This window comes from Podarcis gaigeae (genome assembly GCF_964106915.1).
Source record: "Podarcis gaigeae genome assembly, chromosome: 17".
Taxonomy (NCBI): domain Eukaryota; kingdom Metazoa; phylum Chordata; class Lepidosauria; order Squamata; family Lacertidae; genus Podarcis; species Podarcis gaigeae.
In genome coordinates, this window is record NC_139694.1 from 39206877 (window position 1) to 39232684 (window position 25808).

General features: G+C 46.8%; 1 protein-coding gene across 3 annotated transcripts; it reads right to left on the minus strand.

The window, feature by feature from the left end:
* On the minus strand, positions 1-25295 carry IRAK1 (interleukin 1 receptor associated kinase 1). Of its 3 annotated transcripts, XM_083719002.1 has the most exons (14): positions 24974-25284; positions 21672-21839; positions 19594-19785; positions 16284-16390; positions 15419-15586; positions 14784-14848; positions 14519-14633; positions 14300-14412; positions 12717-12921; positions 8397-8465; positions 8004-8225; positions 5960-6173; positions 2382-2504; positions 1-419 (listed from the first exon to the last, which is right to left on the minus strand). In XM_083719002.1, the coding sequence occupies exons 1-14, from the start codon at positions 25080-25082 to the stop codon at positions 367-369; spliced, it is 1923 nt and encodes a 640-aa protein (XP_083575128.1). In that variant the 5' UTR covers positions 25083-25284; the 3' UTR covers positions 1-366. The 3 variants fall into 3 exon arrangements, with proteins under 3 accessions (XP_083575128.1, XP_083575129.1, XP_083575130.1); XM_083719003.1 differs by lacking the exon at positions 2382-2504 and having other exon boundaries at positions 24974-25295; XM_083719004.1 differs by lacking the exon at positions 16284-16390 and having other exon boundaries at positions 24974-25243.
* Between the last annotated feature and the right edge of the window lie 513 nt (positions 25296-25808).

Sequence of the window (25808 nt, forward strand, 5' to 3'; positions counted from 1 at the left end):
TTACAAATATATAAAATGTTTTATTTACTGTCTTCAAGAAAAAGGAGTACGTAGTGCGGAAACGTTTGCAGGGAGGGTCATAGGGGTAAAAATCTACACAAATCCCCTCCTCCTACTGCCCTTCCAGTTTTGGGGTAGAAACTTTAATCTTCTACTCAAATAGACTCCATTGCCCCTGCCACCCCCCGCTTGAGCTGTGTTGTTAACTTGATGCCGTATTCCACCAGGAGCCCCTGGGTGCCACAGGGTTGGTAGTACCAGCTAAGGAATGTGACCCCCCCCCCCCAAGGGATGGTGGGACCCTGTAAAACGCAAAGTGCCGTCAGCGCTGTGAGAACTTTAATCCTTCCATGTCACTCAAGTTCATCACTCAAATTCATCACTCTCTTCGGGCTCACGAGGGGGTTCTGCAAGGTGATCTGGAGGAGGGAATAGAATTCATTAGAGATCCTTTATAGCGTACATGATCCCTCAGGTCACTGCTGCACAGTGTGTTTGGCACCTACCCTCTAAAGCGAGAACACAGAAATTGTAATGGGGTGGGAGGAATTTGCATGGCCGTGGCCATGGTCCATGGAACTGCCTTACATGCATGATTCTTGCTATAAGTGCCAAGGGGTTCTGGGCTGATTTCTCAGTCCTCATGCTATGGGAGGCAAAAGGGCCCACACCCTTAGAAAAAAATTGGGGGCCCCCATTCAGTGGTAGAGTAATATTGCTTTGCATGTATGAATTTTCACATTCAATCTCCAGCATCTCCAGTTCACCACCCCACAATTATTATTATATATACATTTATGCCCTGCCTTTTTCACTGACAGGGATTTAAGGCAGCTTACAGATAAAATGAGATTGTATGTTGTTGACTACAACTCCCATCAGTCCCAGCAAGCAGTGCCAGTGGCCAGGGATGATGAAAGTCCAGCACCTCTGGGCACCTCTGAATTACAGGATCTGAGGGAGGAGGGCAGGAACACTGCCAGGCATAGCAAACAGCACTAGGTTAGATTAGAGATACCAATGATAAAAAGGTACTTTTTCTACATAATACACGTTTTATAGAAGTCTCTGCCACAAGATGTGATGATGGTTTTTAAAGGGGGATTAAACAAATTTATGAAGGACCACTATTTTAGTAACCACAAGTTACAATGACTAACCCGTATAGAACCTCACTACGCAATACGCTTTCCAAACCAGGTAGCGGAGGAGGTGACTTAGTGGGGGGCAGACACCCCCTTCCTGCCCTCCTTGGCCACATTAACTCTTCTCATCTTCACATGAAATGCAGGCCGAGATGCAGACCCCAAGCCTTCTAAAATAAAAAAGAAACTTCCTGGTCCACCACAGGAAGGCATGGCAAGCCCAGGGTGGCCGAGACCACGTGAAGCATATGCTTTGTGTGACCCAAAACTACAGTCTGGGAAGATGTAAGTGTGTGTGTGTGTGTGTGTGTGTGTGTCCCCTCTATCAAAGAAGGAGGCAGTTCTTGATCTGTTTCTGTGAGAAAAGAGAAGTCAAGCCTGAGGGTACTTGACCCAGAAGATTTTCTTTTTTAGTGCCATTTCGGCTGCCCGCCCCCCACCCTCAGAAAAATGCAATTTCACCCTGAAGCCCTCTTGTGATTTGCTCCACTCTCAAGTGCAGTTGGCTATATTATATTAGCCTTCTAGCCTCGTTATTCACCTATCCTAGCATCTGTGGGGAACCTAAATTCTACACAGAAAAAATATGTCAATAATAAAAATAAATAAATACTGCTTGACATATTATAATCAGTTTGAGAGATTGGTTTGAGGTATCTGAGATTTTAAAGGTTGGCATTTTTGACAAGGCATAGTTCAGCTGCAGGTGGGGACAGGGGGGAGGGAGAAGAGATAATGAAGAGCAGAAGCAGCTAAGGGGAGGCAGGTATGACTGGAGGCCTTGAGAAAGGGGCTGCAAGCCATCCTGGATACAAACAACAGACCTTGAACAAGGTGGGTTTTGTAATCTCTACTCTCATGAGGGCTAGATTTCAATGGGTCTCTTCTATGTAGGATTATGTCTGGATTCAATCCTGTCTGTTTCAGATTCTATGCACACATGTCCCTACACAAACATGACATCCAGTGCGCATGGCTCAGGCAAGAGTGCCCTTGCACCACACATATGTTCAGCAAAGAGAGCTCAACACCTGCTTAAGACTTTTCATTCTATTATGGAGGACAAGAGGCAGGTGCAAAAATATGCACACAGAGTACTGGAGGGTGGGATGAGACGGAGGGGAGATGATGAATTGATCTGCCTTTTTGATTAAGTCTCTACCTAACCCAACAGGGTCATTTGGGAGACTGACTAGTGCCACTCTCCATCTGCAGAAGCAGCAGCGGGAAGGTTACCTTCCCCTGACGCTGTAGAAGCAAGCACACCCAGGCTGCTAAGCTCTCCGTCGCGGTAGAGTGCCAGCCGTTCCATCATACGCCTCCTTGCTGGGTTGATGACGATCTGAGGGGCAGAGTCGCCTGCAGAGAGAAAGGAGCCAAGCACTGAGTGACAACTGGCCCAGATGTTAAGACCATCATCAGAGGCCCAACTCTGAGTGCCTCTACCTCCTGATGGGAGGCAGCTCTTGCCAAGGCAAAGGTCTTCTAAGTAGTGTTACCACATTTATGGGACTCCCTTACTTATCTGTTTAGCTGGTGCTGACTAATGCTAATTGAAGAGTTTTATTTTCCCAGGATTTTTAAAAAGATGCCTATGGTTTTACTGCTGCTTTTAAACTCAAGTAAAGAGAAGGGAGTCCATGATGGATGGCAGTTTCTTAAAGGTGAAATGTTGAAAGCCCAAATGCAGACAGTTCCAACAAGAAAGAAAAGTGGGAGGCATCTATAGAACCAGTGTGGCTACATAAGGGACATGAACTGAGAGTTAAGCAGGGCATGTATAAGAAATGGAAGAAAGGGGAAATTACAAAGGAGAAGTATACAGAAGCAGCCAAGAGTAGCCAACAGCAGGGAGGTCAGATGGGCTAAAGCTCAGAATCAGCTTAGGCTTGCAAGACAGGCTAAAAATAATAAAAATAAAATGTTTCTTTGGCTGTCCTTGAAGCAAGAGGAAGAGCAAGCAAGTAACGGGTCCTCTGCATGGAGTCCTCTATCGGGTGCTATTGGGTGACACACAGAAGACAGACCTACTCAACACCTACTTTGTCTCCATCTTCACCCAAAAGGAAAGCAGTGCCCAACCTGGTGATAACATAATAAGTGATGTAAGGAGGGAACTGCAGACAAAGATAGGAAAAGAGGTGGTAAGAGAACACCTAGCTTCATTAAATGAATTCAAATCTGTTAGGCCTGATGAGCTGCACCCAAGGATACTAAAGGAGCTTGCGGATATTATCTCAGAGCCTCTGTCTAGAATCTTTGAGAATTCTTGGAGAGCAGGTGAGGTCCCTGCAGTCTGGAGGTGGGAAAATGTTGACCCCATCTTCAAAAAGGAGAAAAAAGGTGATCCAAGTAACTACTGACCAGTGAGTATGACATCAATACCAGGAAAGGTCCTAGAATAGATTAATTAAATGGCTGGTCTGTGAGCACTTAGAAAAGGATGCTGTAACTACTTAGACTGAGCATGGGGTTTATCAAAAACAAGTCATGCCAGACAAATCTTCTTTCTTTTACTGTTAAGAGTTACAAGCATGGTGAATCAGGGGAATGCTGCAGACGTAGTCTACCTTGATTTCAATAAGGCTTTTGACAAAATCCCCCACAATATTCTTGTGAGGAAGCTGGTAAAATGTGGGTTGAACAAGGTAGCTGTCAGGTGGATTTGTAGCTGGTTGACTGACCAAACCCAAAGAGTACTCATTAAGGGTTCCTTGTCATCCTGGAAAAAAATTACAAGCGGGGTTCTATCTTAGGTCCATTGTTACTCAACATCTTTATAAATGACTTAGATAAAGGAATTGAAGGGATGTTAAATCAAATTTCCAGATGACACCAAACTGGGAGGGGTAGCTAATGCTGCAAAAGACAGAATCAGAGTTCAAGATTACCTTAACAGATTGGGTAAAGGACCAAAACTAACAAAATGAATTTCAATATGGATAAATATAATGTTCTGCACTTAGGCAGAAAGAACCAGCTGCACAAATGTAAGATGAGGGACACATGGCTTACTAGCAGTACACGTGAAAAGAATCTAGGGGTCTTAGTGGACCACAAGCTTAACAAGAGTCAACAGTGTGATGCAACTGCAAAAAAGCAAAAGCTATGCTAGGCTGCATCAATAGAAGTAGAATGTCCAGATCAAGGAAAGTCATGGTACCACTCTATTCTGCCTTGGTCAGACCACACCTGGAATACTGTGTCCAGTTCTGTGTGCCACAATTTAAGAAGGATGTTGACAAGCTGGAATGTGTGTAGAGGAGGGCAACCAAGATGATCAAGGGTCTGGAAGCCATGAATGGTTAGAAGGAATGGTTGAAGATGTTGGGTGGGTTTAACCAGGAAAAAAAAGAGAGATGATAGCCATCTTCAAATATCTCAAGGGCTGTCATATGGAAGATGGAGGAAGCTTGTCTTCTCCTGCTCTGAAGGATAGGACTTGAACCAATGGCTTCAAGTTACAAGGAAGGAGATTTTGGCTTAATATCAGGAAGAACTTTCTGACACTGTTCAACGGACTCCCTTTCTGGCAGTGGAACAGACTCCCCCAGGAGCTGGTGGACTCTCCTTCCTTTTAAGTTTTTAGGCAGATGTTGAATGGCCATCTGTCATGGATGCTTCAACTGAGGTTCCTACATTGCAGAGGGTTGGACTAGATGACGCTGCATCTCTATGATTCTTTGTTGTTAGGTGTGTCTGCTATTTTGCTGTTATTTTGTTAGTCATACAGGAAGGCTTTTAACTTGGTGGTGGAAGCTGTCTTAAGAATCTTGTACTGAAAGAAAGTTATTTTTTTTTTAAAGAGAGAAATAGACTAATGAAGTTAAAATCAAGAACAGGGCAGGAATTGTCAAATTCTAGTTGGTGGTGATACCATAGAAAAATCTGGTCTGAAATGTGGAAGGGTAGGGGAAAGAGATGTCAAAAAAGAAGCATGTTAACAGGTTTCAAAGAGGGTAGCCGAACATGCCATAGTTCTTCAGATGCAACTAAGAGGAACACTCTTCAGGCTACATTAGAATTTGCTTTTTATCACATCTTCATTGATGGGAAATGGCTCTTCAGGCTTTCAAATAGCAGCCTCTGTCAGGCCTACCTGGAGATGCCCTGGGACCTTCTGCATGCAAAACAGTTTCCCTCAAACATTCTACCAAGTCAAGAATGCACTTTTGCAGGTAGTGGGCCATCTGTTTAATTTTGTGATTTCTACATCTGAAAGCAAGAAACCAACAAAGAAAAAGGAGGAAGGGCCTTCCAGTCTTGCAGAATTGGGTGTAATACACTTATCTGCACACCTGCTTTAGAATCAACTGTCCCCTATCCTGTACTATGGTCACAACCCCATTTAAATATAACTTTTGTCTTAGCATTGCTGCGTGTGCTTTATTCATCCCTTTCAGGCAAATTTGTAACTCTTGGAATGTTTTGGGACTACAATTCCCATCATTACTAGCTTACAGGACCAGTGGTCAGGGATGATGGGGATTGTAGTCCCAAACATCTGGAGGGCTGGAGTTTGCCTATGCCTGCCCTAGGGCTCAAAATGAAATGGTAAAGAAGAACTGTTCAGTTTGCACAAGGTTATGAGCTGATGTCATTTATCACAGCAGCTTACAGATAAAAATAAGAACTGCTAAAAACATAGAAAATTTAGAATTGGAATGTCACTGTTCTGTAACAGTTACTTAATATTTGGTTCAATTAAGTACAATGCTTGAAAAATGCTTGTTATTTGCCCATACATGTCCAGTCAGTTGGCCAATCCTCCCTGAAGTGTGGGGGAGGGACTGAAGCAGCCTGCAGTGCCTTACCTAGTTGGCCTAGAGAGATATTCCCTCTGGGCACACTTCTGTAGCTCAGCAGCCTCAGGCTACCCTCCAGGCTTTCATCACTCTCCTCAGGCTGGTTGAGAGGCCTGGAGGTATAGGAATCCTCTTGTGGAGTATGCAGCTGTCTCAGGGGTTGCAAAGTGGGAAAAGACTCTTTGCACAGCAGTAGCTGGAGCCTCTCTAGCTCTCGGTAGACCTTAAAGACAGGAGGAGGAGTAAGTTGGCAGGGTGGGGGGCTCAAAGAAGAAGGCACAGTAATTTCCCAGAATACCCAGCAAGGTAAAAAAAAAAAAAAGTTGGGGGGCAACCCCCTTGCAGACAGAAAGTCACATTCTTTCCTTGGATCTATTTGTTCCTACCCCATTGCTGGCTTTGACGCTCAGGGCATTGCTAAGGCCCAAAGGACAGAAGGCAGTATATACAGTGCAGCCTCCCCCAGCCGGGACCCTCCAAATGGTTTTAGATTCCAGCTCCCATCAGCCCCAGCCCCAGATGCTGGGAACTGGAGTGCAACCACATCTGCAGAGCATCAAGCTGGGAAACAGCAGAAACCACAGTACCAGTATAGAACCAACAGCTGTGGGTATAAAAGAAAACGCAAGGTACAGTAAATATGACAGCAGGTGAAGCAGGAGCCCCAAACACTTATTCGCTGTTCCTAGAGCACTGGCTGCCGCCTGCACTCCCCGTTACAGTGGATGTTAGACCTGTCAGGACTGATGGACAGAAGGACTTGTCCATAACGGCTTCCTGGGGCTGAAGCTCCTCTGTGGCAGCCCCCCCCCCCCACCAGGCAAGCTGGGGATGGGGGGAATGGGAATCCAACAACCTCCGGAAGGCAACAGGTTTCCTAGCCCTGCCCTGTGGAATAAGTATGTGTCTCCTCCCCCTCCATTAATGCTTGTGGTTTCCCACCTATTTAAAATATTATGGCCCTGCTCACAGAAATGTGCAGGTAAGGAAGAAACACATATATTCCAATTCACAGACTAAAATTCAGCCAGGACTGGAAAGTATCTTAAAACCCACAGCTCTTTACTGGCTCAGCTCCAAGCTCACCAGTAGTTGGCACAGAGGGGACTCCCAACAATTATGAACAATGCCCAGGCTTTGACTTTTGAGAGTGGGATTCTGTAATTGTGGGGGCACAAATAATACATAAACACCCTTGCTTGCCCAAGTGGCTTTGGTAAGAGGGTGAACACCACCAGTGTCAGTTTTCCTCACAGCAAACATGAAACATGGCTAACTATTATTGAGGACCTATTTGTAATGTCAAAGCAAGCTTTGCATATCCATCTTTTAGGACATTTATTGTGGTCCAAAATAGGCAGATGAAGTATCACATTAAAAACTTGCAGACATCGAGTGGTTTTGCAAATTCTTCACCATAAGAGAGAGAAAAATATGTAACTGCAGGCTGCAATCTTTGATGCCTATATAGCTCTTGGCTGTAAGAGATCTGGCTCCAACTGCTTGACTTAAGTCCTTTCTAATGAATGGCTCCTCTGTTATGGACTGTTGAAAAACATCCCAACTGCTAAGAAGGTTTTAAAAATGAGCATAAAAGCTGTATGGAAAGATGGGGTTTAGAAAAAAAGGAAGCAGTGGACCAACAGTATGTAAATGTTTTGTCATCTGTGTGTGCGTTTATATAAAACCAAACACTACAGAGACAGAATAGCAAATAGTATGCAAGAGTAATGTGAACCTGAACGGGGAATGAACTTGGAAGTGAAATGCAAAAACACACAAAACCAGAATCACAGATTTACCCTGGTGTCCCACTTCTTTTTCCTATTTCACAGATGGGTCCAAGGCAGGGATTTGTCCAATCCAAACCCAGCTTAGTTTACTGGAGCTCCCAGAGAAAAGGCCTATATCAGGGCTGAGGAACATTTGGCTCTCCAGTTGTTGGTGGACGACTTCCATCATTCCTGGGATCTGTAGTCCAGCAACAACCAGAGGGCCACAAGTTCCCCATCCTTGGCCAAAATGCTCCTGCTCCCTCCTTCATGCCACCTACCTCCGTCATTGGGGGCCGATGCTTGGCCCTTGGGTGGAGGCACCGGCAAGCCAGGCTGCCCAGTGCTGTGCCCAGTTGCTCTGGACAGGGCCCGGCCCGCGGGTCTGCGTGCTTCTGGTATAGATGAGTGCCAAGCTGAGCAACTTGGGACAGGCTGGAAGAAGCTGTGGCCGAGGACAGCTGGGCTTCCTGCTCCTCTTCCTCCTCATTCAGAAGATCTTTCTGAAGGCAGAGAGAGGGATAATCCGTTGGAAAAAGAGGAGGTGGGAAAGCCAGCAAGGATGGAGCAGCATCAACACTGACTGTTCGGTGTCAGAAGGAAAACAAGCTGCACATTAATAAATGAGTGGCAGGCCGGGGGGGGTAGGGGGGGAGAAGAGAATAATTTCTCACCAAGTACTTGCTGTGTCCACGTGAATCCAGCTCCATAGATCGTCTCCCTGTCAAGATTTCCAACAGGACCTGGTAGGGGTGGGTTGGTGGGAGGAAAAGGAGCTGCACTTAAAATAAACCGGAATGCATAGCAAGGAAGGGAAAGAGAAACGGGGGTGGGGGGTTTCCCTTCTTTCCCCACATTCTAGCTTAGCCAACCAGACAGGATCAGGCACTCTGAGGATCGCATCCCTTGGGCTCACTTCCAATGCTCAATTTGTGTATTAAAATTGAAAGACAGCAGCTTGTTGTCAACAATGGGTTGGGCTGCAGGGCCAGTAGCATCAACTCTGCACACTGACTTGACCCCCTCAAGCCCCCCCAATCCTCCCCAGTATTATGAGCAGGCAACTGAGACATGGTCAATCAATTCAATTTATTGTATACAGCCAGCGACGATTTTGTGCATGTCCAATGGAAGCGCAACCACTGACGTGTGGGTCCTTTTGCACCCAGAAGAGGGCAGGATGGAAGTGGAACAAGCTTATGCGCACTCCTCTGATGCATGTGGGGGCCAGGAATAGAATCCCCACACAAAATAGTCACTGCCTGTATAGTCTAAGGCCTTCATGATGAACAACAGAGGGCATAAGCAAGGCATTCCTCTAAAACCACACAACGCAAATCTATAAAACTCTACAGCATAAAAGTCTGCAACATAAAATTTAAAATTACAATGCATTAACATAGCTGGAATAAAGCTTCTTAGCTGCCAGGGCAAATTTGGTTACCAGATGTGTAATTTGTAGATATTTATCAGCCAAGAGTTCAGCTATCACTTCCTGGGGGGATCTATCAGAGTATCGATAAAGAATAGAGTATTTAAAAAGTTAAGAGCACCGTATATAAGGGGCAAATCAACAAATGGTGCAAGACATCCTCAACCTGAATACACCCATAAATGCGTTTCCATGCCATCTGAGGTATTCCAAGGTATCTCCCCTCTAAGGATGCTGAGGGCATCTGCTGAAACCGAAGCTCAACAAAGGCCCTAAGTGGGGAAGTCAGCATCCCACGGTAGTGAGGCCTTGAATGGTTGTCCTTAATTTGAGGGTCCCAAACAGAGTAACAGGCAGCGATTGTGAATGCTCTGGCTTGCTTGGCGTCATGGTCAAATATCCAATTTCTAAGTTCGCTAAGGGATAAATATTTCCCCGCTTGGAGATTTCAAGCCCTAAGCTTGTCTTGACACTTTTGTACCCAACCTCCTGTCCTTAGCTGCTCCAACCAGCTGAGCTTGGTGAGAATATGGTCCTCAAAGGCGCAGAGTCTATGCCAGTAGCCAAGATAGGCTAGATCAAATCTGGCCGCTATTGAGGGGAGACCCAACTCAGCTCTCGGATGAGCCAACAGAGTCCCAGGAGGAAGCCCCAATACCTGCCTCATAAATTTCTTTTGTAGGACTTCTCGTTCAGATTTGACACCAGTTCATCAAATTTCAGCTCTATAAAGCATTGGTGCAGTATTCTTTGACACACAGATATTGAGGGCAGGATTTTAAAGCTGCATAGAGGGTCTTATATGGACTTTTGATAAATTTACAAATTAGCTTATACAATACATAAACTTGATCTACCCTTCCTAAATCCTGCTTGTTCATCGTGAAGGATGGCTTGATTACTGTCCCTTTCTTGGATTTTATTTAATAAATAACCTGATTATAATTTGGAGGCCACATCTAGCAGTCTAACAGGTCTATAGTTGTGAGGGTCTGAAAGGTCTCCTTTCTTGAAAATGGGAAGGACTATACTGGTACACCAGCCACCCTAAAGAGATGCTGCCAGGCGTGTTTATGCATGTAAATAGTTTTGCCAAAATTGGAGAGCAGCAATTTACATCCAAAGAGAAAACCGCCAGAGGAATCATCTTCTCCTGGTGCTTTCCCAAGCCAGCTAGGGAGAGTTAAAGGGTTCTCTGTCTTGGAGAGTTTATATTCATTTTACTTCCAAAGATGGCACTAGAATGGGCAACTCAAATTTCAGGTATTATGAGGGTGGGAGTAAAGACCCAAAAAGCTTATCCACAGAGCCTCCTTGAATTAGGTTCCAAAATTTGGATTTGTTCCTCTCAATAGGAGCGAGACCCAAAGATTTTCAACTCTTTTCATAATGTACCCTTTTTCTTCCCTTAACAATGTTTTATATTCTCGCCATTGCTGTTGTAGAAGAGAAATAGCCTCACCTGAATGGGCAAACTGAACTTGTCTTATTAGGACAGTTCTTTTTTCTTGGACTTACAGTCCTATCAAACCGACTCCATGTGCTTGGATGTTTTAGGATGGGAAGTAGGAATCAGAAATGGTCTACATTCCCTGGTTATATCCTGATGTAGCGTACAAATATTCCAAGTCCTTTCTAGAGTTTGCTGATGTAGCTTTTGAAGTTTGTCTGTGGTCATCATCTGTCTGATATTACAATCAATTTGATGGGTCCATTGCAGCCTTCTCTCAGCCTGGGAGCGGCCCACCATTTCAGACTCTGCCAAGGCTCCTGAATGGTAATGCTGCATTTGAAGACGAGCCTAAAATATGATCAGCAACACACACTCCCTTGTCTGATATGTAAATATAGCAACCCTTAGAAAGGTCAAGGGGTACTATTAAAACATACCAACTGATATTTGCAAGTTAAAGAAAAATGTTCATGGCCTGATTTAGTTATGGCACTGAGACACTGGCAGGGTTCTCCCCTTCACACCCCTTGGTAGCTCACTTCCATTTTGCCTTGTCTCACACACAGGACAGACAAAGTGCATAGCAGGGAAGGAGTCTTCCCCAAAGGATGCTGTCAGAGCCGCCCCTAGGTCCCAGCTCACAAAGGACCAACGCCCGGCTGTAGTTATTTACAAAAGTCTTTATTGAAGTTCAGTTTCCATTTCAAAGCCGGAGCGTGCTGCTCTACGTCTTAAAGTCTAGACCGGCGAAGTTCCGTCTGAGTCGCCTCCCCCCTGACACCAGTTTAAGACCCTAGCCTTGCTCCACCTCTTCCTTAGTTCCTTCCTCCTCTGGGCCCTCCTGCCCGCTGGGGTTTCATCCTTTCTGGACTCTTCTGACGCTGACCCCCCTGATTCTTGCCCCTCCTTCCGGCGGGCTTTAGGACCTGGTTCCCTATCCGGGCTACCTGCTGTGCCGCTCGCCTGTACATTTGAACTTGGCGCGCGCGCCCAACCAGCAACCTTCCTCTCGACCGTTCCCCCGCTCTCCGATGGAGGCGTGGTCAACCCTGACTCATCTTCTCTCGCTGGTGGTGAATACGCTGGCCCTGATACCTGGGACTCTTCCCCCCCACTACGCTCTGGAGGGGAAGCTGGTCCTGATTTCCAACTGCTGCTCTGGGAGTCCCCGCTGGCCCCTTGCTTCTGGGGTGTCCCCCTTGGGGCCCCCCTTGCCCTGGCCATCGGCGCCCCCTTCTGTGAATCTTCCGATTCGCTGGAGAGGCTCATGGAATATCTCGGGCTACTGTCCTCTTCTCCTACGCTCCCCTCGGATTGCTCCCCCTCGCTCTCCATCTCCTCCCCTCCCTGCGCTCCCGCTGCGTCCCTGACAGATGCGCTCTCACTGGGCTGGAGTGTGTTAGACGATCAAGTGGTCAAGGGGCACCCCCATCCCCCAAGTTGCCAATTCCTAGTTTGTACTTTCTGTCTCTGAATGAGCTAGATAGGTGAACAAGGGTATAGCTCCAACACATCCTATGACAGTTAAGTCCTTGTAAGTGTTCCTGTAAGATAACAAGCCTTCAAAGGGCCAGAATTTTCACCTAGCACTGAATTCTTGGAAAGAACAGCTTTCCAAACAAAGCATATTCTTTCCAACATGCCAAAAGAGGGAATTTTCCTAACTCGTCATATTCTCCCTGTGCCAACCTCCCCACACTCCTGAAGTCCTGGGATGGGTGCTCAAAAGGCAAAGAAGCTGCAGGCCCAGATGAAATACGTGTGTGTGTGTGTGTGTGTGTGTGTGTGTGTGTGAGAGAGAGAGAGAGAGAGAGAGAGAGAGAGAGAGATCTACTCTTGCACTTTAGGGGGTTGGACTAGATGACCCCTGGGGCCCAACTCTACAAATGTGTGCGTGTGCGTGTGTGTGTGTGTGTGTGAGAGAGAGAGAGAGAGAGAGAGAGAGAGAGAGAGAGAGAGCGCTTTGAGAGTAATCCCTTTATAAATGAAAAGTGATATATCGATTTTTTAAATAATAAAATCTCATTTTATGGACCGGAAGGAAGGTGTCCTGTCTTCATGGTGCAGTCTTTGCTAAGCCCCCTCCTCTCCCCTCCCCATGTTACTCACCACACCAAAGCTGAAAACATCAATAGCAGTAGAAAGCATCCCCGTCCGGACGTACTCAGGGGGCAGGTAAGCCAGCGTGCCCCGCACAGTCTGCGTCTGGCCCAGAGAGCTGCTCAATCCTCCCTGCTTTGGTCGGCGGCTAAAACGTGCCAGCCCAAAGTCAGCCAGTCGGGGGGTGAGTGCCGCATCCAACAAGATGTTAGAGCTGCAAGAGGCAGGGAGAAATAAAGGGTTTACAACAGGCCACTATACACAGCCTCTCACATTCCATTCTCCAAAATAAGCCTCATCAAAATTTCCTGTGTGTACCAACTACATTTTGAGCAGCATACGTTCTTCATCTTGTTGCTATGAATTTTGTTCCAGTCGTCCACATTGTGAGCCCAGAAAAAAAGAAATCAATCCCAGTCCAGTCCATTTTGCATTGCCCATTCTGCTCCAGCTACTCATTCCGAAGCAGCATGGGGTAAGACAAAGCACCAAAGTCCTGCTCTCTGACCACTTATACTTTAATCCAGCAACTCCTCTGGCTACTGAGATTTCACCAGGCACTGCAAACACACCTTTAGGTATATATTTACAATCCTAAAAGGACCAGAAGCTTGCTTTATGAAAAACAAAAAATGAGATCTCGGGAAGCTGAATTCTGGGCTCAATATCACATTCTGTGCTTTTTCTGGAATCATAGCCCCAACTCTGCTTTTAATGGAGATTTGTAACATTTCCACAAACACCCAAAAAATAGAACTTTAAGAGATACAGCTTTTGGGGTTTTTTTTACTGGGGCTGGTATGTTCCAAAAAACAGCAGAGTTCTCTTGTGCTTGCTGAAGACAGGAAACCGCAGTGTGTTGGGAAAGGCATGAAGATTTGTGGATGGTGAGCAGATTGTTTTGGATAACAAAAGCTAGATTTCAGAAGCTTGGCTATTCTACCCGTTGAAATGACCCTGACCTGCTTCTACTGTCTGCACCCTGCTAATTATTAAAGGCCCATCACAATAGCACACAACAGCACTACCGATATGGAAGAATTTCTACTTAGTGCCTTTCCCATTACAGACCTATCCTTTGCAAAGGATGTGTCCATAGTTTTTAATACACTTTTATATGCTAAAAACAAGAAAACTAGAATTCTGCACTCAGGCAACCCAAATTCTGCAACCTGCTTGAATTATGCAGATTTAGTAAATTGCCTAATTTCTCTAACTCTGAGTAATTTATTCTGGCTTTGTTAATCACAGAGAGTGACAACTAGTGAAGCAGAGCACCCAAACCCCACCCCATTGGGAAATCTCATGCACAGAGCCTTTCAGCAGACTTGGCTCACACTTTTCAAAAAATAAATAAAAAATATAGGGTTTTTAGAAAGCAAAGTTCTGCAATGAATTTCCTTGCGGAATCGCAGCACGTGTGCCAACACACGTCTTGTGATGATTCCCTCCTCCCCAAGTCAAAGCAGAAGATGTGAAAAGCAGAACTCTTCCTTCTCATGCACAAAGCAACAATCCTCCAGTTTGGTTTAAAATCATGCCCCATTTTCATCTGTTCGCAGCCTGGGAGACAAGCTCTCTTCCTCTCTCACCTCTTGACATCACCATGAATAAGGCTAGGAGAATCGCTGTGCAGGAATTGAATGGCTCTGGCAGTGCCCACTGCTATATGCAGCCGCTGGGCCCAGGAGAGGCAGGGACCACTCTGAAAAACAAAAATCAAAACAGTAACAGATCAGCAAATGATGCCACCTTCTGAAGAACCCCTGGATAAAAGTACTGAGAAGAAGAATAGAAGTTCAGGTGAGTACCTGTCTACGCAAGTGGTCCTCCAAGGAGCCCTGAGGTAGGAAGACGTAGACAAGGCAGAAATGCCCCTGCTCAGCACAGTAACCAGCAAACTCCACAATGTTGGGATGGCGGAACCTGGGATACACAAGGGGCAGCGTTAAGGAGAAGCAGCTCGAGCTCCTCCCTATGTCCCACCAACAAACAAACAGCAAGCCTCATGCACAATAATCCCTGTTCCTGAAACCCCACCCAATAACCTTCCAATTCATAGTTTTCAGGTCTCACCGGGAAAGTTTTTCCACCTCTGTGACAAAGCTGTTCTTTATTACAGTCCAATCCAGTTCTGCTTCCTGTCAGTCAGATTAGGGAAGGGGGGGGGTGAGAATAGATAAAGATGATCAGTATCACCACTAGGAGCACACCTTCCTTCAGAAGAACTGGCAAGGCCATACTGGGAGGCTGAATTCAAAGCATGTGGGGTGGAAATGAAAGAGGACTGAGGTGGCTCCCTTCCAACCCCCCACAACCAAGCACAAAGGACACTGGAGAGACACAAGGAGATGAGGAGTCACCCCAAGGGTCCCACAAGCTCTGCTGCCAGGGCACTCCAAAGACTCAAGCTGCTAGAAGGCCCTTCAGTCAGAAATGCTGGGAACTTGAGCTGAGACCTTACATGAGCAAAGCGAATGCTAACTGATTCATCCTTCCATTGACCAGATGGAAAAGCAGCAGGAAGGCTGTGGAAGGCAGCCCCTCCCAACCCGGTGTCCTCCATATGCCGTTGGGCTACAACTTCCATCTGCCCCATCCAGTGTGGACAGGAGTCATGGGAGTTCAAAACATCAGGAGGATACCAGGATGGTAGAAGGGAATGCAAAGTAAAACGGTCAGGCCCCCAGCCCAGTACTCTTTGGTTATACCTCTTTGAGCCGTTTGACAGCATAGACCGTGTTGCGCAGTCGGGCTTGGTAGACGCAGCCAAAGCCACCTTCTCCAATTTTCAGGGTCTCTGAGAAGTCTCCTGTGGCTTCGCGCAGCTCCTTCAGCTGCCACTCAAAGGGGCAAGCAGGGGACAGAGAGTCAAGGCTCTGGAATTGGGAAGACAGAGAGGAATAAGCTTGAAAAGGGCAGCATCCCACCTCAACATGTGCTCCTCAAGACAGTCGAGTTCCACTAACTGCATGGAAGGAGGGCTTCAGATTCCAGCTCCTTGAGGTCTTGATGCTGGCAGCGAGTTGCTGGAGAAAAGCAATTATCCAGCATCAGCCCAGAAGTGATAATGCTGAAAGGATGCAGAGAGAGAAAGGAAGGGTGCAGAGTGTAAACATGAGGGGGATCAGAAGAGGGCTTAAACAGTAAGGGAAAAGAAAAAGCCACCATCCAAAAATGGCAGGAGGGACGGCAGGTACACAATGGGGAACTAAGCAGTACAAAAATAGGACTGAGGAAGAAACAGGTACTTATTTATTGAATTTGTATCTTGACTTTCCAAAGGAGCCCAGGTTGCCCCATAACTGTGACAGACACGACCTGCTTTTACATGTAAAAGAATAAGCGTGTTGCAAACCATGAGGACTAGAAGTATTAAGAGTAGACAAATGCTCAAGGCTGAGATTCTCAAGGGCTAGATACTTAGTTCCATTATTCAGTAGCCCAGCCTACACCACCCTGGTCACCAGGCAGCTTTCCTTATGTTTTCCTGCACATCTAATTCCCACCCCACCCCCCACATACACAGTCAGAGCCCAACTGTTCCATCAGGCAGCAGCAGAATTAGGTCCATACCTGTTCATCAAGGCGGGTGGGAGGCAAAGGTGGGTTTCTCTGGCCGACACTGTTAAGGTGGCTGCTGGGAGGGGGGCCTGGCAGAGATAGCGGAGGACAGGAGGGCTCTGTTTGCAGGGGGAAGAAGTGGGAATGAATGCTGTTATAGCTGGGGTACAAAAATGGGTCCTCCTCCTCCTCCAGTTTCCAGCCCCCTCGATGTTTGCTCAAGGGGGTGGAAGCAAGAGTGGGAAACACAGAACGTTTTGAAAAGCGGCAGGAGATACAGGAAAGACTGGGAGAATCACCACTTTTCTTCAGCACTGCTTAAGAAGTTACATGAAAGGAAATTCTACCACCTGAATAAACTGAAATTAACGACAGAGCTGCAGGTTCCGACAGACATCTAGACTGCTCTAGATGGCACAGAGCCTGCAGAAGGAAGTGACAGGCAACTGAGTGGGCACAGAATGCAACATCCCAAGAACCTCTACTTTCATTTTAAAATTACGTTTCTAGCCTTCACAATATACAAGGAAGACTTGAAAAGTGTGCAGGCAATGCTTGATGAAATTTCAGAAGCTAGTTTATGTGCGGATGCACACAGAATCTCCAGTGCCTTCAACGCCCTTTGGGTATGGTCCTTGGTGTTTCCTGTGACTGGCAGAAGCAGCATTGGAGGGAGAGAGGCAAAATGCACACAGTTTATTCTGATGCAGAACTCAGCTTTCCTTGGTGCATAATTTTGGGCAGTCTTGGCACAGAATTTGAATTTTCCTTTAGCACATGGTTCACAGAGCCCTGGTATCTTACTTGTGTACGAAGCAGCTCATGCTGAACATGTATCCAAGTGGGTCCTGTATACCTTTAAAAATAGGGCACGGAAATAATTATCTCCCCTATCAGTCTCAAAAGATCAACTCACTGCCCTAACTCTGCACCACATTCATACACAGCTTGCAAAAATAACCGTTCCATTTTTTCTGGCTCCCAACAGGGTCAGCATGGAGCATTTTGGTGCTTCAACCTAAACAAATCCAGATGGCATACCACTGGCCTCCTCTGAAAAGATGCTTTTTGCAGTCCCTGTTCTATTCTGCAGCTACATAGGAAAAATTCTCAGTGGATTATGCCCCATGGCATAATCCACTGAGAATCCACTGCCCCAAGTCTTCTCACCTCTCAATGGAAACAGGGTCTGTGGTTGCCTGATTCTGTCCCTTACAAGAGTGTGTGTGTTTAGTGAAATCTCCCCACCTCTTTTCTCCACAGGGAACAAAAGAGCAAACTGGGAAATGTGAACACAGCATTAGCCAGAGAAGAATAGGTTAAGCTGCCTCTTTCTCCTCTGCCTACTGCTCTCCTGCAATGGGTTAGGTTTCCCCCCGTGATTCCAGCCATCCCTGAATGCTTTTCCTTTTGAAAAAGAAAGGGAGAAGTCAAATACATGCAATATATGTAATATATACGTGTAATATAGATACACTAGTCCAAATCAAAATTTAACGCTCTTACAGCTTTTGTTACCTATTTCTTTGAGCTTTGAGTTGGGGAGAATTTCAGTTTTATTATGGGTGGTGGTGGTTACAAGGAAGAGCTCCTATTTTAGTACAGTATTTCTAACTCATAATCCATCCTGAACCTTCAGGATGCTATTTCTGTATGAATGGCTTGGCCTTCAGACACACCTGCAGGCCCCACCTTAAGCAGCAAATGCATCACAGGCAGAACTTGTCCACATTCTTTTGGTAAAGACAGAACTGTGTGCCTCTACTTCAGTAGGTTACTTTCATACTACAAAAATGGGGAAGGCAGGGGCAAGGAAAAGGAAAGAGGCAGCAAATAGAGATAAGTATGCTTTTTAAAAATAATAATCAACCAATAAAGTCAGATTGCCTCCCTACTCTGAAAACTGTAGTTGCTGTGTAGGAAAATAAGGTACTGGCTATTAGATATTAGTACTCTGCTTGCCACTGCCAGAGTCAAAAATAAAAATAATGAAAGCAATAATGAAAGTGCATTATCATCACAGGGCCAAGTGCAAGAAAGATCATCACATACTTTTAAGTATGTTTAATCTTGTTTTTTAAATAAATTTTTAAAAAGGCTTTTCCTATTTTGTTCTGTGTGCCTTTCTGGGGAAAGTCTGAATCCAAAGTCTGACCACTTAGCCTCCTACTGAACCTGTTGAATTCCTGCCTGCAATTTGTGGTAAAGCAATGCAGAGTGGGGCAGCAACAAGGAAAAGTAACCTTCTCCCTTGGGTTAATCTTCTGGGCTATCCCCGGACAAGGGAGTGGTGGCAGCAACTACCCCTTCTGTTGTGTTTTGTCCTGAAAAGTAAATGCTGTGGCACCACCTTACCTCTCTTAGCCAGGTCCCGCTGGATTGTGGGACAGGTGAGGAGGGTGGGTGTGACCCAGCATTACTACAGACCCTTCCTCCCCTCCAGCATAATTCTGGCACTACAAAATTGAAGATCCTTCTCTAGGGCCATAGATGACTCCTAGACAAGGGAGTTTTCATATTTTGCATAGTTCTGGCTTGCCTATTTCAAGAAGAAAATCTTACTAAATGAGAAAAAGTACAAAAATGAGCAACAAGAATAATCAACATCAGGCACACTCTCAGGCCCAGAGTCATTACTTTAAAGGCTAGAAACATATGTAGGTTCAAGTGAAATGAGAAGCTCTTGGAAAGCCATATTCAACAGCCACCACCAGTTCCTGTACTTGCAAAGCATCATCACAGAACTGCAGAATGCACACAGTTCTGGCAAGGAAATTAAAAAAGCACAAACCATTTCCAATATGCCCCACCTCCTTCCATTGCCCTGAAGTCTCGTAATGAGATGCTATGTTGGGAAAGGAGAGGCTTTACATCAGAGGCAACTAATGAGCTACCCTCCAGATGGGAGCTGCAGCCCACGTCCCATCAGTCTCAGCCAGCATGGTGCAAAGTCAAGGGTGGTGGGACATCATCTGGAGGAAACCATATTGGCTACCACTTACTTGCAGTCTGGAGCACAGTCAGCATTTCAGACCACAGGGGTGGGGAGGAGGTCATTAAGCATTTCCACTAGAGCCCTGGTCTTCAACTGGTGGGCCAGGACCCACCAGTGGGTCACAGCCTGATCCAAGGTGGGTCACAACAGGAGCACTGCCACCATACAAGTATATTGTGAAATATTAAGAAATGCATGTTTGGGTTAAACGTAGGGCCTGGGTCTGAAAAGGTTGAAGATGCCTGCATCAGAGGAGAAAAGCAGATTATACACCTTTACTATCCTCAATAAATAAAGGCTTCCCCTAGCCATGGCATGCATTTTTACCTGGTGCAGGTGAGGGAGCTTGTTTGTGGGGCTCCCAAATCGATTCCTTGGCCCTGCTGCTGCCGTGGCTACCAGGATCTGGGGCAGGCGCAGCAGGTGGGGGCTCAGGTACGGAAGGCGGTGGCTCAGGGGAGGCGTACGGAAAATGAGAAGACAATGCACTGAGCTTCGCAGGTGGTGGTGGTGGATGCCCTAGAAAAAGAAGTGAGAAAAGATGTTAGACAGCCTCCAAAAACAGGAACTGTCACCATGTTGCCTTCTTTGGATTTCTCAGCCTGAGTGTCCTGTCTGCCTCCTCATGTCCCAGCACTCGTGCAATAGTGGGAAGAGAAAAAGTGTCCTGCAGCAGGCAGGATTAATATCAACACACAAGCAATCAATGCAGGAGCATCTTGTCAAGTATTGACAACACACCCCTGGTCAATGGTTTGGGTAATGGGAGTTGCAGGTTAGCATCAGTCACCACTTTGAAAACCTCCCAGACTTATCCATGCAAAGGCTAAGGCAAAAGCCATGTTTAAATTCGTGGATGTTAACCATTGGCTAGGATGCTGGACCTGGAAGTCTAAACTAAACCCAGCCCAGGTACAGATATTCTGGTGACCCCTGGCAAATCACACACTCTCAGCTTCAAATGGCAACTGGTGCCCTGTATCCCAAAGATGTTGCAGGACAGATTTTCAAAATGTAGCACTTCAAAAGCTCTGTCTCTTCTTTGTTTTCTTCTCTTTTTATTTGGCGTCTTTATTAAGCTCCAGGGATTGTTTACTCATGGCTGTGGTAGATGGTTGATGGAGGACCCTGGGTGGGAGGTAGCGAAATGCTGGTCTCCCAGGACAAGAGGCTGGGAGGAGAAAGATCCAAAGTGGGAGCCAGGAGGGGCTGCTACCTTCTGTGGGTGATAAGGGAGGACTCCATATTCTAGTAGTATTTTTGGTACTGGTTTTTGTTTTTTATTTGCATTACTTTTCTATATCTTTTTGTATTTTTAAAAATGTAGCACTTCAAAAGCTGTATGATGATGAACCAAGATCTATAAAAGCCTCCAGGTGGGGCTTTTACTGCATCCACATCCACCTTACAAAATGCCCTTCTGCCCCAAAAGTTCTGTAGGAAATGCCATGTACCTCCTTTCACCAGTAGGTGGAACCCTATCATTTCTTACAAGATTTACCAACTATTGGCTGTTGGGATTTTCAGTTTTTTTTAAAAAATAGGACTTTTCACATTTCACTCTTTACACTTCAAAGAGCAATATTTCAAGTTTTTAGCCTTTTAGCTTTGTATACAGTTCCTTTTTAGAAAAGCAACTAATAATTGCAAAAGTTTTATAATCCACTTTTCAACAAAACTGTCTCTAAGCAGGATACAGTAAAGTCATAACACACACTTGCACAACAAATGCAGCAGGAGAAACAAGATATTTAATTTTGAGCCTTTTAGACAAGTATTTGAGCCTTAAAAAGTTTTAAATGCCCATCCAAATGCACCTGAGTAAGAACAATTCCTTTTTAAAAATTCTAAACATGTAGGGCAATTGCTAGGTGTCCTGATGGAAAGGAGTTTGATAAGCAAGAATGGCCATGGCCTGAGAATGTAAACAGCAGGATTCTGGGACTGGGGCTGCAGGCACTACAGAAGGGGTGGATGGGGGTGGGGGGGGAAGAAGAAGGGATGTTCCACCCCCTTCCTAATTGTAAACAGGCTGGAAAAGGGTTGCTTGTTCTCATGGCTTTAATTGCTCCATATATACCAACCAATAAACTGAACTAGAAGAGGGAAGTTACAGATAGGTAGCCGTGTTGGTCTGCCATAGTCAAAACAAAAAAAATTCCTTCCAGTAGCACCTTAAAGACCAACTAAGTCAGTTCTTGGTATGAGCTTTCGTGTGCATGCACACTTCTTCAGATACACTGTGTATATCTGTGTATATCAGATACACTGTGTGTATCTGAAGAAGTGTGCATGCACACGAAAGCTCATACCAAGAACTGACTTAGTTGGTCTTTAAGGTGCTACTGGAAGGATTTTTTTTTGTTTAGAAGAGGGAAGGCAGGTAAGGCTCATGATGGGCTCACATGAAGTGATGACATCACGTGGCAGATAAAGCTCCAAGTCATCAAGGATCTGCAGCAAGTCACCGACAGAGGCATTGCGATTCATCCAGGCCCACATAAGATGCTGCGTCCGGCCATCCATCTTCTCATACAGGCGCAGCTCCACCTGATCTCGTACAATCCTGGAAGCTGAGGTACGAGAGCAAGGAAGAAAGGCCAGTTATGGCTGAAGCATCTGCTGTCAGGAGGCAATACCAATATTTTCTGCCATGAGAACAAGCTTATTATCCATGTGCTATATTACAATTCTGTTCTGCTCAGATTTCAACAAGGCACAGCAATATTTGTCTGCATTTTGCAGCCACTTAACCTTCTTTCCCTGTTATAAGCAACTCCTCAAACCTATACTCTTAAGACATCTATACCTGGATACTGCCTTTTGATTCAAGATAAGGATAGGCAACACAACTAAATCCAGCCTCAGGAGCTTTGAAAATTTAGCCTCAAGCCCACCCCCAATTCCCTTATGAACTTTAGCAGTTTATCTTTAGGGAAAATGCCTTTTCTTTCCCCACCCCCAGCCCAGGTATCAACAGCACAGGAAGTTGCTTTATGGAAAGTGTCAGACTATGGGGCACAGAATCATTTGACTTTCAGCAGCAATCTATTGGGCTCTCTCACAACCTATTTACCTGCTCCTGTTTTGGCTATAAAGTTGGGATGTGCTGGATACTGCTGGTTTTGCAGATTGCAGACCAACCAAGGGCTCTGAGTAATCAGGTTTGACCAAGGCTACCCCAATCACAGTAGGCCATGTAGAAGAGCCAAATCAATTTCAGTTGTGGTTCTGCTCTCCCACACCCATTTTCTACATTTATATTGGTTGCCACCACCATTTTGTCAAGCAAATTTTCCAAACAGTAAGAAAAAATACTCTTATTCCCAGGAGGCGTCCAAACAGTAAGGAAGTGTCCAGCCTGAAACTAGAAGCTATACCACATTTATCTCAGCTCCCATGTCTGTGGTCACTATTTCAGCTGCACTCGGTGCTATTTTTATGGAAAAAGAGGTGCTGGAACTCACCATGAACACCTCCCTTGTTCTCTTACAATGGCAATGGCACGCACCTGAGAGGTGCCAGAACCCAACTGAGAGGTGCCGGAACTGAGATCCAGAGCGTTCCAGCTTAAAAAAAGCCCTGGCTGCACTGAAGGTCAAAAGCACCCAGACAACTGTAAACTGGTTTCAGTATTAAAAATTCCATGGCAGAGAGAGGTTATAGGGGGGGGGGGATCAGAAAAAGAAAGAATAGAAAAAGATTTCATCACATTTTTACCCTACAGCTTAGCTGAGTTACAAGAAGTTTAAGGTTATATTGTTCAAGGGTTTTAAACAGAAACCAAAGAGGCTTCTGAGTCAGGTGTCATCTCGGCATCTAGGTGAAGGCCACACCCTCACCTCCCTTCAATGTGAATGTAGACAGAGCCCTGGTCGGCACAATTAAAACAGCAAAACCATGTGATAACCTGTGGAGAAACACCAGTTGTGTGAACCAGCACTTCCACATGGAGGGTGGGGTAAGCTGTTAATGCATTGCAGGGGGTCGGACTAGATGACTCTTCATTCCCTTCCAACGTTACAATTCTATGATTCTAATGCCTGCCTCTGCAGTTGAGATCCCGCAAATAACGGTGGTGGCCTGGACAGTCACCACATGGAAACCCTGGTTCATTCAAGGGGTGCTTCAGCCCACATGCCAAAGGGCTGCAAATATGCCAGGGAATATGCCTGGCCTCAAAGGGTGGTTGTTTTTAAGCAGTTTCCTGTGAAAAGTCACCTTTGGTTCTGTTATGAAAAAATACCTAGAAAGCTGGCAATTATTATCAATAATATTAGCAGCTCTCCCATATAATGCCAAACCAGCTATGTTATGATTTTTTTCAACCCACTTGAAGTGCACCCAGAGAAGCAGACTGCCGCCCACAAGTTTGGGCCTCAGTCAGTAACCTATAAAGGGGCCATCCATAGCACTGTGTTGTTTTTTACAGCCAATACGCGAACAGAGCCTTAATACATAAAGGGTAAGTTGAGGCAGCCGATTCAAATGGCACATTTGGAGTGCTATTAAAGGCATCATGGGGAGCAGGCAAATCTGACCCATGAGAAACTCCCCACTGGGATAGCCTCCTGGGCAAGCCCAACTAAAAACACAGGAGGAGCTGCACAAGAGCGCTTCATTAACCGAGGATGCAGGCATGTCTGCCTCGCTTGGATCTCCTTTAGCCACCAAAACACAATGGGCTGATAACACAGCTGCTCTTCAGTAATTTCATTTCAAAACTTTATTTGAGCTGGGCGGGTGCAGGCAGCACACACTTGATGTAAGTGAAGACTCTGGTGTTTGCTTGTAGCCATTCTAGCCAAAGGCTTCTTCCATCCTGGGACCCCTTACTATGCCAAACCAGATCCACCTTCTCAGTCAGTAGCTTCCAAAGCAGCTGCTTTTTGTACTCCTCACTGGTGAAGGTGGGGATGAACTTCTAACCTTACACAAGATCCTCCCTGCACCTCAACAGCTCCCTCCATCCTGGCATGGACTGCAAACTTGATCCCTGCATGAACTGATCCAGAGCAGTTTCTGCCCTGCGAAACAGAGACCTTCCAGCTGTAGAGAAGGTTTTGTGCAGATCACCAGCAAATTATTTTCCTAGAGGGCCACTTTGAAGAGGGGTTGGAGGATGATGGGCCAGTCACCTTCAACATCTCAAAATGGGTTACCAGAAAGTCCCACAGCTGCTGCTCCTTCCACACATCCCTTTTGTCCTGGGGTGGATTTGCCACCTGGAGGCCAGATCCCCCCCCCCCCCCGACCTCTAACTGTTGATCTTCAGTTTGTGCAAAGCAAGAGCAATGGAAGATGCCCCTTTTGAGCTGCCTGTTCTTCGATGCCTGGCAGCTGGCCGAGTTTCGCGGAGTCGGCAGCAGAGACCCCGGGGGTCATCTAGTCCAACCCACTGCCATTCAGGGATCTCAACGAAAACGGCGCTGTGCTCGATCAGACTAAGGGCAGTGCAGAAGTGCAATACGTAGTTGAATAAACAGCAACAGCACCGCCGAGCGCATCTCGACCGGCAAGCATTTCCCCCGGGGCAGCCCCCCTTCTCCGCCCGCGGCCACGGAAGGAGCGCTGCCCCGGACCGGGGAGGAAGAACCCCGTCGGAAGAGCGGGCGGCGGCTCCGTCAGGCCGGGGCCGGGCAGCCAGTCCGCCTGCAGGCCGAGGGGCCTGTCTCCCTCCCTCCCTGCCTCCCTGCCCTCCGCTCACCGAAGCGCTCCCACTCGGCTCTCCCCAGCGCGTCCATGACTTCGTGGAACTTGCACATGACGGCGGCGGGCAGCTCGTAGAGGAAGCGCGACGCCCCGGGAGCAGCCATGGCCCCCCGGCCCCGACTGCCACTCTCGCCCTCCGCGCCCCGGGCCAGGCCATAGGAGAGCCGGGGCCGGAGCAGGAGGAGGAGGAGGAGGAGGAGGCGGCCGCGGGAAAGGGGCCACTTCCCCTTTAAATGCCGCTCCGGGCGGGGGAGGGAAGCGGCCCTCCGCCGCGCCGCTCTGCGCCTGCGCCACAGGCCCCGGAGAAGAGCGCTGCGCAGGACGAGGCGGAGCCACCCAAGCGGGCGTCTCTATAGCGACGGACCCGCCATTTCCGCTCGCCCGCCCGCCCGCCCGCCCGCGCTGCTCTGGCTCCGCCTGGCGGCCCGAGGAGGAGCTGCGCAGCCGGGGGAGGCGGCGCCGGCCATGTCGCTGCCGCCCCGCGGAGCCGGAGGCGAAACGGGGCTGTCCCGCTTCTCTGGCAGCTGCTTCGGTCGCCTCCTGAGCTCATGGGTGTAAACCGAAAGATGGACTTGCTTGGGAGTAAGTTCAGTTGTACACAGGGGGAGTTATTTCCGAGTAAATATGAAACGCAGGACGGCTACCTTGGGGATATTCTGTTGGGACTGAGGGGAGCGTGGCTGGTAGCCCAAAACATCTGGAGGGCACAGGGCTGGCAAAGGCTGGTGGAGCGCGAGACGTAGACAGTCTTTTCAGTATGTTACAGCATCAAACTGCTGGAGCAAGTTAACATATTTTGTTACCTTGTGCATTAAAAGGACCGTATGCTT

Bases quoted from the DNA above. Each gene is read 5' to 3' on its own strand.
- IRAK1 (XM_083719002.1), bottom strand. From the start codon at position 25,082: ATGGCTGCTCCCGGGGCGTCGCGCTTCCTCTACGAGCTGCCCGCCGCC. The intron at 16,391-19,593 runs GTAAAAATGCAT...CCCTGCAAACAG, and splicing joins AGCTCCCTCACCTGCACCAG to AGCCCTCCTGTCCTCCGCTA. The intron at 14,413-14,518 runs GTACTCACCTGA...TTTGTTTTTCAG, and splicing joins AGGACCACTTGCGTAGACAG to AGTGGTCCCTGCCTCTCCTG.